Source organism: Schistocerca cancellata, chromosome 2 (genome assembly GCF_023864275.1).
Source record: "Schistocerca cancellata isolate TAMUIC-IGC-003103 chromosome 2, iqSchCanc2.1, whole genome shotgun sequence".
Lineage (NCBI taxonomy): Eukaryota > Metazoa > Arthropoda > Insecta > Orthoptera > Acrididae > Schistocerca > Schistocerca cancellata.
Genome location: NC_064627.1, coordinates 1,090,807,494 through 1,090,819,620, shown reverse-complemented (window position 1 = coordinate 1,090,819,620; position 12,127 = coordinate 1,090,807,494). Strand labels below are relative to the sequence as shown.

General features: G+C 44.6%; 1 protein-coding gene across 1 annotated transcript in view; it reads right to left on the bottom strand.

Annotated features, from left to right (window-relative positions):
- LOC126161236 (sodium channel protein Nach-like) overlaps window positions 1–12,127 on the bottom strand; it is a 230,827-nt gene that overhangs the window by 93,026 nt on the left and 125,674 nt on the right. Inside the window, exon 6 of the mRNA XM_049916977.1 lies at window positions 4,791–4,932. Within this exon, the coding sequence (XP_049772934.1) occupies window positions 4,791–4,932 (142 nt within the window). The remainder of the gene's footprint in view (window positions 1–4,790; window positions 4,933–12,127) is intronic.

The following is a 12,127-nucleotide window of genomic DNA, read 5'->3' as shown; positions in this document are numbered from 1 at the left end:
TACAGAGGTGAAACGAAAGTGTATGGTCTTTTTGCCTCATGGAAGGAGAATTTCAAACAGCGTTGGCCAAACCGTGTGGAAATATGATGTGCAAATGGTGTCTCGACCACCGTCTTAGCTTAGGCCCTTTTAGGACCTGTAAGGACGATCTCGGTTGCTTAAGGTGGGTATCGACCATATCTTTTGCAGTTGTGACATGTCACACGTTGGTCAGACCATTAGGTCCATCGAAGACCAGTGTATTGAGCGTAAGTGTCACACATGCTTAAAACAGCCGAGCAAGTCTGCTATTCTAGAACGTTTCCTTAGCACTAGTTATCCTGTGGTGTATAACAATATGGAGATTTTGGTATGAACCTCTATTGGGATAATGTTATGAAGGAAGCAGTTAAGATTAAATTATCAGGTGATGTTACAAACAGAGATGGAAGTTTGTTTTAAATCTTCTTGGAATCCTGTTCTCTCCCCAGTCAAACAGAGGGATGGGTTACTGATACCTCACCCTTTGGCGATTAATATTCACAATCGCTAACTAAAATGGTCATCTTTGGTTGTGTGGTGGCGTTTCTTTGGTTGTGTGTTCCCGTTATTGTTTGCAGGGTGCGCGCTTGTGTGTGTGTGTGTGTGTGTGTGTGTGTGTGTGTGTGTGTGCGTGTGCGCGCGCATTTTACCTTTCAGCATATGCCCCACATGTGAGATTTTAATTTCCTTGCTGAGCGCTCTCTCACTGCATATGTGCCTTGAATATAACCTGCAGAAATATTGTGGGTTGCCGAGGGTTCACCAGGTTGCAGTCGGCAAAGTTTTTTCAATATACACTCCTGGAAATTGAAATAAGAACACCGTGAATTCATTGTCCCAGGAAGGGGAAACTTTATTGACACATTCCTGGGGTCAGATACATCACATGATCACACTGACAGAACCACAGGCACATAGACACAGGCAACAGAGCATGCACAATGTCGGCACTAGTACAGTGTATATCCACCTTTCGCAGCAATGCAGGATGCTATTCTCCCATGGAGACGATCGTAGAGATGCTGGATGTAGTCCTGTGGAACGGCTTGCCATGCCATTTCCACCTGGCGCCTCAGTTGGACCAGCGTTCGTGCTGGACGTGCAGACCGCGTGAGACGACGCTTCATCCAGTCCCAAACATGCTCAATGGGGGACAGATCCGGAGATCTTGCTGGCCAGGGTAGTTGACTTACACCTTCTAGAGCACGTTGGGTGGCACAGGATACATGCGGACGTGCATTGTCCTGTTGGAACAGCAAGTTCCCTTGCCGGTCTAGGAATGGTAGAACGATGGGTTCGATGACGGTTTGGATGTACCGTGCACTATTCAGTGTCCCCTCGACGATCACCAGTGGTGTACGGCCAGTGTAGGAGATCGCTCCCCACACCATGATGCCGGGTGTTGGCCCTGTGTGCCTCGGTCGTATGCAGTCCTGATTGTGGCGCTCACCTGCACGGCGCCAGACACGCATACGACCATCATTGGCACCAAGGCAGAAGCGACTCTCATCGCTGAAGACGACACGTCTCCATTCGTCCCACCATTCACGCCTGTCGCGACACCACTGGAGGCGGGCTGCACGATGTTGGGGCGTGAGCGGAAGACGGCCTAACGGTGTGCGGGACCGTAGCCCAGCTTCATGGAGACGGTTGCGAATGGTCCTCGCCGATACCCCAGGAGCAACAGTGTCCCTAATTTGCTGGGAAGTGGCGGTGCGGTCCCCTACGGCACTGCGTAGGATCCTACGGTCTTGGCGTGCATCCGTGCGTCGCTGCGGTCCGGTCCCAGGTCGACGGGCACGTGCACCTTCCGCCGACCACTGGCTTCAACATCGATGTACTGTGGAGACCTCACGCCCCACGTGTTGAGCAATTCGGCGGTACGTCCACCCGGCCTCCCGCATGCCCACTATACGCCCTCGCTCCAAGTCCGTCAACTGCACATACGGTTCACGTCCACGCTGTCGCGGCATGCTACCAGTGTTAAAGACTGCGATGGAGCTCCGTATGCCACGGCAAACTGGCTGACACTGACGGCGGCGGTGCACAAATGCTGCACAGCTAGCGCCATTCGACGGCCAACACCGCGGTTCCTGGTGTGTCCGCTGTGCCGTGCGTGTGATCATTGCTTGTACAGCCCTCTCGCAGTGTCCGGAGCAAGTATGGTGGGTCTGACACACTGGTGTCAATGTGTTCTTTTTTCCATTTCCAAGAGTGTATATTATGACTATTAAGGTAAATACATTGTTTGTTCTCTATTAATATCTTTCATTTGCTAACTATCCCTATCAGTAGTTAGTGCCTTCCGTAGTTTGAATCTTTTATTTAGCTGGCAGTAGTGGCGCTCGCTGTATTGCAGTAGTTCGAGTAATGAAGATTTTTGTGAGGTAAGTGATTTCTGAAAGGTATAGTTTAATGTTACTCAGGGCCATTCTTTTGCAGGGATCTTTGATAGTCAGATTGCGTTGCGCTAAAAACATTGTGTGTCAGTTTAAGCACAGTCTTGTGTATAAATTTTTCTAAGGGGACGTTTCAAATGAGATTCGAGACTGAATGTGCTCAACATCACTGCAAACGGGCTCGTTGGTGTACACAGGTTGGTAGTCAGCGCAAGTGGCGCCTTGAGCTCTCTGAAGCACCCATTGCGCGTCAGATCGGTGGTAATAACGAATCCAGGGCTTTGAGTACATCTCTGACGATTGCTCGGTTCTCAAATGCTGTCACCTCTCCAGATCGACCGCTTCGTTTTTGACACTGTGTTTGGTCATGGTACACCCATTCCTGCCAACATCGTCGAATAGTGGCATCCCTCTTACTCAAATGTCGATCGATTCGCCGATTTCTCCAACTGGCTTCTTTGAGCCCAACTAACGTCCTCTCTAAAATGCTGACATCTGTGTATACTGTCCACGCGTCTGTCTGAGAGGCATACTGCCCAGCTGAGTACACAGAATGAAATTGTCACTGTCTTTGTGCCCTGGTATCAACATGTCCCCTGTTTACTATCCCTGCCACCTGTGACGTGAAACTGCACAACATGTCCCGTGTTTACTATCCCTGCTTCCACCTGTGTGGAGAAATTGCGCTGCAGTCACACATTCATCCATCAGCTGCCAAAGTTTTCAGTTTTGTATTTTCAGTCAATACTTGTATGAATATCAGTTTGTGACAAGTGTATATAACCCCTTCGAGGTTCGTTTTTTTTTGTCTTAAAGTGTATTTGCCTTTCTTTCCCAAACAACCTAAAACAACTGTTGTCCACTACTATGATGTGTTGTTGTGATGTACGAAGTGCAGTCGTAAAGTGTTTATTATCATGTGGAAAAACTTATCTGACCAATTTTTTTTGCACATATCACAAATTATAGTGTAGCGCATTGAGGAGGAAATTAGTGTTTAACGTCCCTTCGACAACGAGGTCATTAGTCGGAGCACAAGCTCGGATTGGGGAACGATGGAGAAGGAAAGTGGGCGTGCCCTTTCGAAGCTACCATCCTGGCATTTGCCTTAAGCAATTTAGGGAAATCATGGAAAACCTAAATCAGGACGGCTGGACGCAGGTTTGAACCGTCATCCTCCTGAATGCAAGTCCAGTGTTCTAACCACTGTTCTATCCTGCTCAGTGCACCGTTTTGATATAAGAAGTGTCATGTGGTAATTCGTTTTCTGCACTCGATGTGGAATAATGCAGCAACAATCGATGCTGAGTTAGTAGAAGTGTATGGCAATAACGCACTACCATATAACACAGTGGTTAACTGGTGCACATATAAACAAGTGTGGATGACAAAAAAAATGCAGTGGCAAACCATCTCACTGTGAATCTCAGTCCCCATGCATGGAGACAGACTTAACACCATTGAGACAACAGTGGGGAAAGTGAAAATCAGTAATGGATCAGTTTCCAACACTGTGTACGAAATTTTGAACATATAAAAATGTTTCCAACTGTTGCAGTCTGCAACTGCTCACACTTAAGCAGAAAGTCAACTGACTGAGGTAGCAGCGGAAATGTTTCAGTGTGCCACACCAGTCACACACACTTCTCACACGTACTGCTGTCGTTTGCTCACTGCCGATGACAATACTGGTGCACTGATTGCCACCAATATTGCAATGGCCTTACAGCAAGCCGTCAGACAAGGTGACAATTCAGCGTTGTGCCAACCACCACTAGCTGACATTATGGCTGACAGCAGAGCACTCTATCACCAAGGCGTTATTTATATATGATTAGTCAGCACCAGGTGTAGAGCTGTTCGACTCTGTAAACCAACCACCATTTGGCACACACCATTCAATTGAGCCACTTGGTCACTGTACTCAGACAGCTGTCATGTGGTGCATTTGGCATCGATTGGGACTGAGCTGTTGAGCCCCCACAGACCTGGATAACCTATCCATTCAGAATCTGCTGGGCAGCCATTATTGGTTAATCGACTGCTGGTTGTGCACTATGGTCTGGGATTCAGTGCTACCTGTGCCTCCCTGACTCACAAATGCCCCATGCACTATGACCTCAGGCAACAGTGTTGTAGGACCGTGACAGTCAGCTGCTGCTGAGATGGCAGCATTTATGACTGAACTAGCATCATGTAAGACACTTCCAGCGTAGTGCTGATGGCCCAGCTCAGCCATTGGCTTTTTACTGTGATTGACACGCTGCTGACCCTTTCTAGAAACCCCCACTCATATACATACTACCAAAGTTATGCTGCACTGGACATAGGTGGTCCTATTATGAGGCTGAACAGTGGAGTAGTACGCACCCTGACACCACTGGAGAAGAGTGAATTGACCCAGTAGTCGTGCAGCTGTGGGTTGAGCAGTGCGGTGAGACCCATTCGGTGGCTGTAGTAGCGCGTGTAGTGCAGGTACTGTTTGGAGCGAACCACCTGTGCCTTTCCGGATCTGGAACAGAACATGCATCATGCGGTTCACTGCTGCCTTCTATGTTCAGTATTCGCCATAGACCCACTACTCAGAACTCAGATTCAAAACTGCTTTCAAATTAATTTATTCTTTAGTGAACAGGAAACACTGACATGGCTTTGGATGCCTGATGTTTGGATGATTGCGACAAGAAATAAAACCTCCTGGCAGATTAAAACTGTTTGCTGGACAGACTTGAACATGGGAGCTTTGACTTTCGTGCACAAGTGCGCTATTGACAGAGCTGCCCAAGCATGACTCACGAACCACCCTCATAAATTTATTTCCAGCAGTATATCTCCCATATTCCAACTTCACACAAGTCCACATGCATACCTTGAGGGACTAGCTCTCGTGGAAGAAAGGATGTTGCAGAGACATGATTTAGCCACAGCCTGGAGAATTGATTCCAGGATGAAATATTACTCTCCAATGAAGTGTGCACTGAACTGAAACTTAATCGCAGATTTAAACTGTGTGGCAGACTGGGGCTCGAACTCGGGACATTTATTTTTCACGAGCAAGTGCTGTATCGATTGAGCTGTCCCAGCACGAATAAAGACCCTCCTCACAACTTTATTTCCATCAGTACCCTTTCTTCTACATTCCAAACTTCACCAAGGCTGTGGCTCAGCCATATCTGCGCAATACTGTATGTTCCAGTAGCGCAAGTCTCACAAGGTATCCAGGAGAGTTTCGATGAAGTTTGGAAGGTACAAGTGAGGTACTGGTGGAAATTAAGCAGCGATGATGGGCTATGTTCCAATGCTGGTCCGGCACACAGTTTGAATCTAGCAGGAAGTTTCAAATCAGTGCACACTCTGCTGCAGAGTGAAAATTCATTTTGGATAGAAGATATAGCTCTGGGCGTGGAACCTAAATGATGATTTCATTTTTATGAAGTGGAGATGGACCGACAACCCAACTTTACATGAAGATATACCAGTCATTTTAGGTGGATTCCTCATAAAATACGTTAAGGTGAGGTTTTTAGGACAGCTTCTCACAAAATATATTAAGGTCACTGTCTATTTCATAGCAGTCTATGTACTAGGTCTCTGGGTACTTTTTCCAACGAACTGCACACACTGTTCCTGACAAACCTTTTTTTACGTTTAAAGAAGGCATGAGGGGAAGGGGTCGAGTCAACAGGAGTCATAAACCGAGGCCTGGTCAGGGTGTCTTCCTTGCTGCCAAGGGATTAGGAATGGTGAGGGGAATCAATAGTGGGACTCTTTTTATTTTATTATTTTTTTTGTACCACACCTAAAATACCTGCTACTAGCACCACATTGAGCACAAAGTAAATAAAACAAACCCAGAACTATCCCACACCGACACATATATATGGGGAAACCAAAAATGTGCTACGCAGCATGATGCAGAAGCATGAGCAGCTGCTCTAATTACGCATAATCATCCGGGTACATCATCGCAAATGTCCTAGGTTATTCCACCGATAGCCAACTGTGTTCTTGTCAGCTCAGTCAATGGTATCTTCTCCTATCTGTTGATGATTCAGCTGTCCGGAGGATCACATAGGGCGCTTCCTAAGTAATCAGAGAAATATTGCCTGTACTTTGGGTTCCATATAATCCTACAATGACGTTCTGGTAGGTAGTCCTAAAAGTCGAATACATCTTTAGATCCATCGTGAAAGGAGTAGTTCTCCATGTTCTCTCGGACCCACAGGAAGTAAATTTCATCTGGAAAAAATAGAAGTTGAGGTGCGATATGTTCCGAGGTCACTTGTAGAAGAAACACCAAAATCTGTCGCAACAACTGCCACATGTCTTCTGCTGCACCACAGGTGACATACTGCTTGTCCATGACACTTAAATCTATACTCGATGTTAACAAATTTCTCTTTCAGAAACATTTTCCTAATCTAACATTTTCCTAATCTAATTCCTACGGCATCACATGATTTAATTAGACTACATTCCATTATCCTCGTTTTGCTGTTTTTGATGTTCATCTTATATCCTCGATACAATGTCTATTCCGTTCAGCTGCTCTGGCAAATCATTTGCTGTCTCTGAAATAATTACAATGTCTGTGGCAAACCTCAAAGTTTTTATTTCTTCTCCATGAATTTTAATTCCTACTCCAAATTTTTCTTTTGTTTTATTTACTGTTTGCTCAGTACACAGACTGAATAACATCGGGTATAGGCTACAACCCTGTCTCGCTCCCTTCTCAACCAGTGCTTCCCTTCCGTGCCCCTCGACTCTTATAACTGCCATCTGCTTTCTGTACAAATTGTAAATTGCCTTTCGCTCCCTGTATTTTACATCTGCCTCCTTTAGAATTTGAAAGAGAATATTCCATTCAACATTGTCAAAAGCTTTCTCTAAGTCTACAAATCCTATAAAGGTAGGTTTGCCTTTCCTTATCCTAGCTTCTAAGGTAAAGAATCTTACACAACAGACCTAATAGAGGAGATGGAAATTTTTGTATACCACAAAAAGCAGGAAGAAAAAATCCTCAATGACAAACTATTTACAGAATCTATTAGTTTCTACAAATGTTTGTCCTGTATATAATACTATAGGAAATCTATACACATTTTGATTCCTCGATACATTGCACTCAATATTTACAACAAAAATCGTATAAAATAGAATATAAAGCATACATTTAAATAGCCAGTTGTGTTAGAACAGAAGTTGCAAGGGATAACTGGAAGTGATAATGTAATCCACAAAAAAATGGAACATCTCTGAATGTACCCAAACTCTTTGAGAAGACATACTGTTGTAATATCTTTTTACCACATTTTGATCTACCCATAAAGAAACAAGGTGAGTGAAGTTTGGCGTGTTCGAGGATTTTTGCACATTTAAGGAGGCAAATATCATGTAAACAGACAGAAAAAGTGCTATTTTCTGTCATTAGCAAATAACGATCACAAAATTTATATTTTCCGATTTTTCAATTTCAGAAAAACCAAGCAAAGACGACTGGAGGGAAGAGAAGCAGAACACACATGCAAAAATTACAAAAAATACCAACGTCATTATTGGCACTTGAAAGTGAGAATAAATTCTCAATACATGTCGTGCTATGCAGTGTTTTATTACTGAAATCATGACTGATACATTCGCTGGCTTTCCAAAAACATCGGTTATGGTGAATGACATTAAGTGGATGTTCCACTCTGGAAAGTTCCTGACAGAACTGAGCGGTGCTCTGGGACTGAAACCCAGCATCTTGCCTTCCTTGGGCAACGGTCTTCACAACTGAGCTGTTCGAACCATCCTCACAGCCTCACTTCCACGTGTCTCTCTCCTTATTGCCAACTGGACAGAAGCTCTGCTTTACTCTGAGACTTCTGGAAAGTGGGAGAAGGTACTTTCAGCACTTAAGCTACAAGATCACGCCGTTAAGTCGTGTCCGAATAGTTCAGTTGCTAAGAGTACTGCCTGAAGAAAGTAATACTGAGTCCCAGAGCAGCACTCAATTTTAATCTCCCCGGAAATTTCAATAAGGCACCCTTTCACGATTTAGAATAGATTATTTTCGAGCTTAATGTATGTGTCTTACTTTGTACAAAGGGCGTTCAAAAAGTTTTGCACAGTCGTCTCTAATTTTTTATTTTTTGCAGGAGGAGAATGAAATTTTTTGTGAACATACTTGGAACATTTAGCTATACATTGAGCCTATTCAATGTAGCCTCCATCCGCTGTGACGCATCTGGCCCAACGTTCTTTATGATGTAAATGCACTTTGGTAAAATTCTGAGGATTGGCTTTTACACCACCGACTGACACAGGAGATAAAATCTTTTTCACTACCAAATGTTTTCAAATGTTTTACCACGCAGGTGGGCCTTCAGATGACCAAAGAGGTAAAAATCAGACGGAGTCAAGTCCGGATTGTAGGGAGGATGAGGAACAATTTTCTAACCCATTTTCCTGATTTTCTCCTGCGTCATAAGGGCTGTAGGGGGCTTGGCATTGTCATGGTATAGTCTGATGAGCTGACCCTGGAGCTGTGGTCTGTGGGTCTTGATGGCACGTCGCAGCTTGTCCAGTGACAAACTGTAATGGGCCCGGTTAATTGTGGAGCCAGCTTCCAAAAAGTTAATGAAAATGACACCACACTGATCCCAGAAGAAGGAGGCCATCGCCTTTCGGCCTGCTGTACGCGAAAGTTTAGGTTTTTTCTTCCGAGGGGAACCCGAGTGACGCCACTCCATGGACTGGGTTTTGCTCTCAGGTTCGAACAAAAACAACCATGTTTCATCCTGGGTAATGTAGCCGTCAAAACAGTGTTTCCACTCTTTAGTAAAGGTCTTCATGAGACCCTCGCACACATTCTTCCTCATCGTTTTCGTTTCTCTTGTCAATCTAGGCACCCAACGTGCACAGATTTTTCTGTACCCCAGCGACTGTACCAGTGATACGACACTACCCAATGACAAACGAGCCATTTCAGCAAGCTGTCGTGTCGTCACACATCTGCCATTTTGGATGATTTGATCAATGGTCTCCTTATTCACATCAGTCACTGCCGTCGATGGTCTACCACATTGTGGATTGTCCAGGAGAGAGAAATCACCATCTTTAAACCTCTGCAACCACCGCTGGATACTGCTGCGATCCACTGTGTCCTCTCCATAAACAGAGAGCGCCGGCCGCGCGGGTCTCGCGGTTCTAGGCGCGCAGTCCGGAACCGCGCGACTGCTACGGTCGCAGGTTCGAATCCTGCCTCGGGCATGGATGTGTGTGATGTCCTTAGGTTAGTTAGGTTTAAGTAGTTCTAAGTTCTAGGGGACTGATGACCACAGCTGTTAAGTCCCATAGTGCTCAGAGCCATTTGAACCATAAACAGAGAGCAACTTCCTGTGAATCGATGAGGCAGAGTCGTCGTCGGTCTTGAAGAGGAACTCCATCACCGACCATTGTCACAACCTGACATCTACTTCACGGACCATTATGGCTCACTTGTAGATAAAATACTTTTATATACCACTTATAGTTAAATGTTCCAAGTATGTTCACAAAAAATTTCATTCTCCTCCTGCAAAAAAAAAAAATAAAAAAAATGTAATTATATATATATATATATATATATATATATATATATATATATATATATATATATATAAAATAAAAAAGGAAAGGCTGTGTAAAAGATTTTGGGCGCCCTTTGTATACAGTACAGCATTTCGAGTTAATGCTCCTTTTGTGTGTAAGCAAATATGGAGTCTTGTACATCATGTCTGTAGACATGATCGTTTTCCACTGATTTACGTACAGAATCAGGAACAGTAACTTTTAACATCTCACCATGTACTATCACATCATTCCCGACTGGACCGGTAGTCGTTTTGCTATAGTAATAAAATCATAAACGTTTAAGTCTGTCCATGTAAACATGTTTGCATAAGCATCGAATCTGAGCCAGATGCATTGCTTATGCTGGCACTCCTCTCTTCTTGTATACACTGCCTGACAAAAAAGGGAGGCGCAAGGAAGGAGAGGAGGAAACAAAATGAAATTTTATAGACTGAGAAGGTGTTTGATGATGTTTAAGTGATTACAAAATCCAGCAAAATTTAGAAAATCAGTATCATGCTGCACCTCCTCTGGCCGGGACGCATACACTGATTCGGTTAAGGATGGTGTCATAAAGCCATTGTACCTCTCCTGAGTACAGTTGGCCCTCAACTGTTGCAACTGGCCCCCAATATCCTTGATAATGGCACCGGAACGCGGTTGACTTCCGAGCCAGTCCCACGAATCTTCTACCAAAGACAGATTTGGGGATCCCGCTGGCCACAATACTATCTCAGTATCACACTGACAGTTCATAGAGCCATGTGCCATGTGTGGACAGTCACTCTACTGCTGCAAATTGCACTACGGTACTGTGGCACCGGAGGTAAGAGCTGAGGAAGCAATATGTTTGTAACATATTATTGTGCTGTCACAGTTTCCGCAGTCACTACCAGCCATGATCTGAAGTTGTATCCAATGGCTTCCCACTCCGTGTCAACAGGAGTAACACTGCTTAGCCTCTCAAAAACACTGGAACAATGGGAACAGTCTCCTGGTCATCAGCATACTCGCTGAAAATGGTTATCTGGGGTAGTGCAGAAATGCGATCCATTGCTGAAGACAATGGAACACCATCCATCAACAATTCGTGCTGCCCATGACGGCATGACTCCAAATGCAGCCATCTCTGTTGTGATGTTAATGGCAGTCTCTGCACGGGACTGTAATTCTCTAGTTCAGCTGGTGCTAGTCTACAAGCAGTGGTGGAGGCTGAAACGGAATGTTGCAGGGAGTCCATTATTTGTTGTTAAATGATAGGTGCAGATGTTAAGGGGTTATGATGCGCTTGATGCACAATGTGACGATCCTCCCTAGCGCTGGTCAGATGTGGTCGACCAGAACCTTTACAACAAGTACGAGCCTACCCTCACACTCCATGTAGTCTAAAACTGGGCCATTGTCACATCCACAAATCTGCATACTGAATGATCCAATCAGACGGCCAAATTGAGGCCCATACTGAGGCTCCTTTTCAGCTCTGACAGATGCTAATAACGCTGTTTCATATGAGTACACAGCATCTCCGTTTCTCTTGCTGATAAGTCGATATCTGACGCTGTTAACGCCTCTTATGTACTCTAATACGCCTGGAAACAACAATAAACACAAACAATACTACTGCTCTCTGGAGGCCGATCTTTCTGCCACAGATAATTGCAACTCTAATCATTTACATACCTGCCATTGGTGTGTACAAGTATGACGTTATAGTGACATCAGCCACGTCTCCCAGGTGCTTCACCTTTTCAGCAGACAGTGTACAACCTTTTAAGACCTCACTGTGTAACATTGCACGATTCCCGACAGGAAGAGCAGCATAAAATAATAATCGTTTCAGACTGTCCACAAAACCAGCTCTGCATTAGGAATGGTCTTAAGCCGTACACTCTGATTACGCTGGCTTCCCTTGAGGCGGTATATACCACTGAAAAAAATTGGTCTGGAATGTCCGATTATGCAGGTAATATAGGTGTTCAATCAATTTAGAATTAGTACCCCAAGAAAACAAAATGGCTTGAGTTGCAATTTTAAGTGTTGACTACAATATTTCAAGCACCCAAGTCCGATCCTAATTCCAGGTCAATGTGTTAGCCTGTGTCAGATATCGT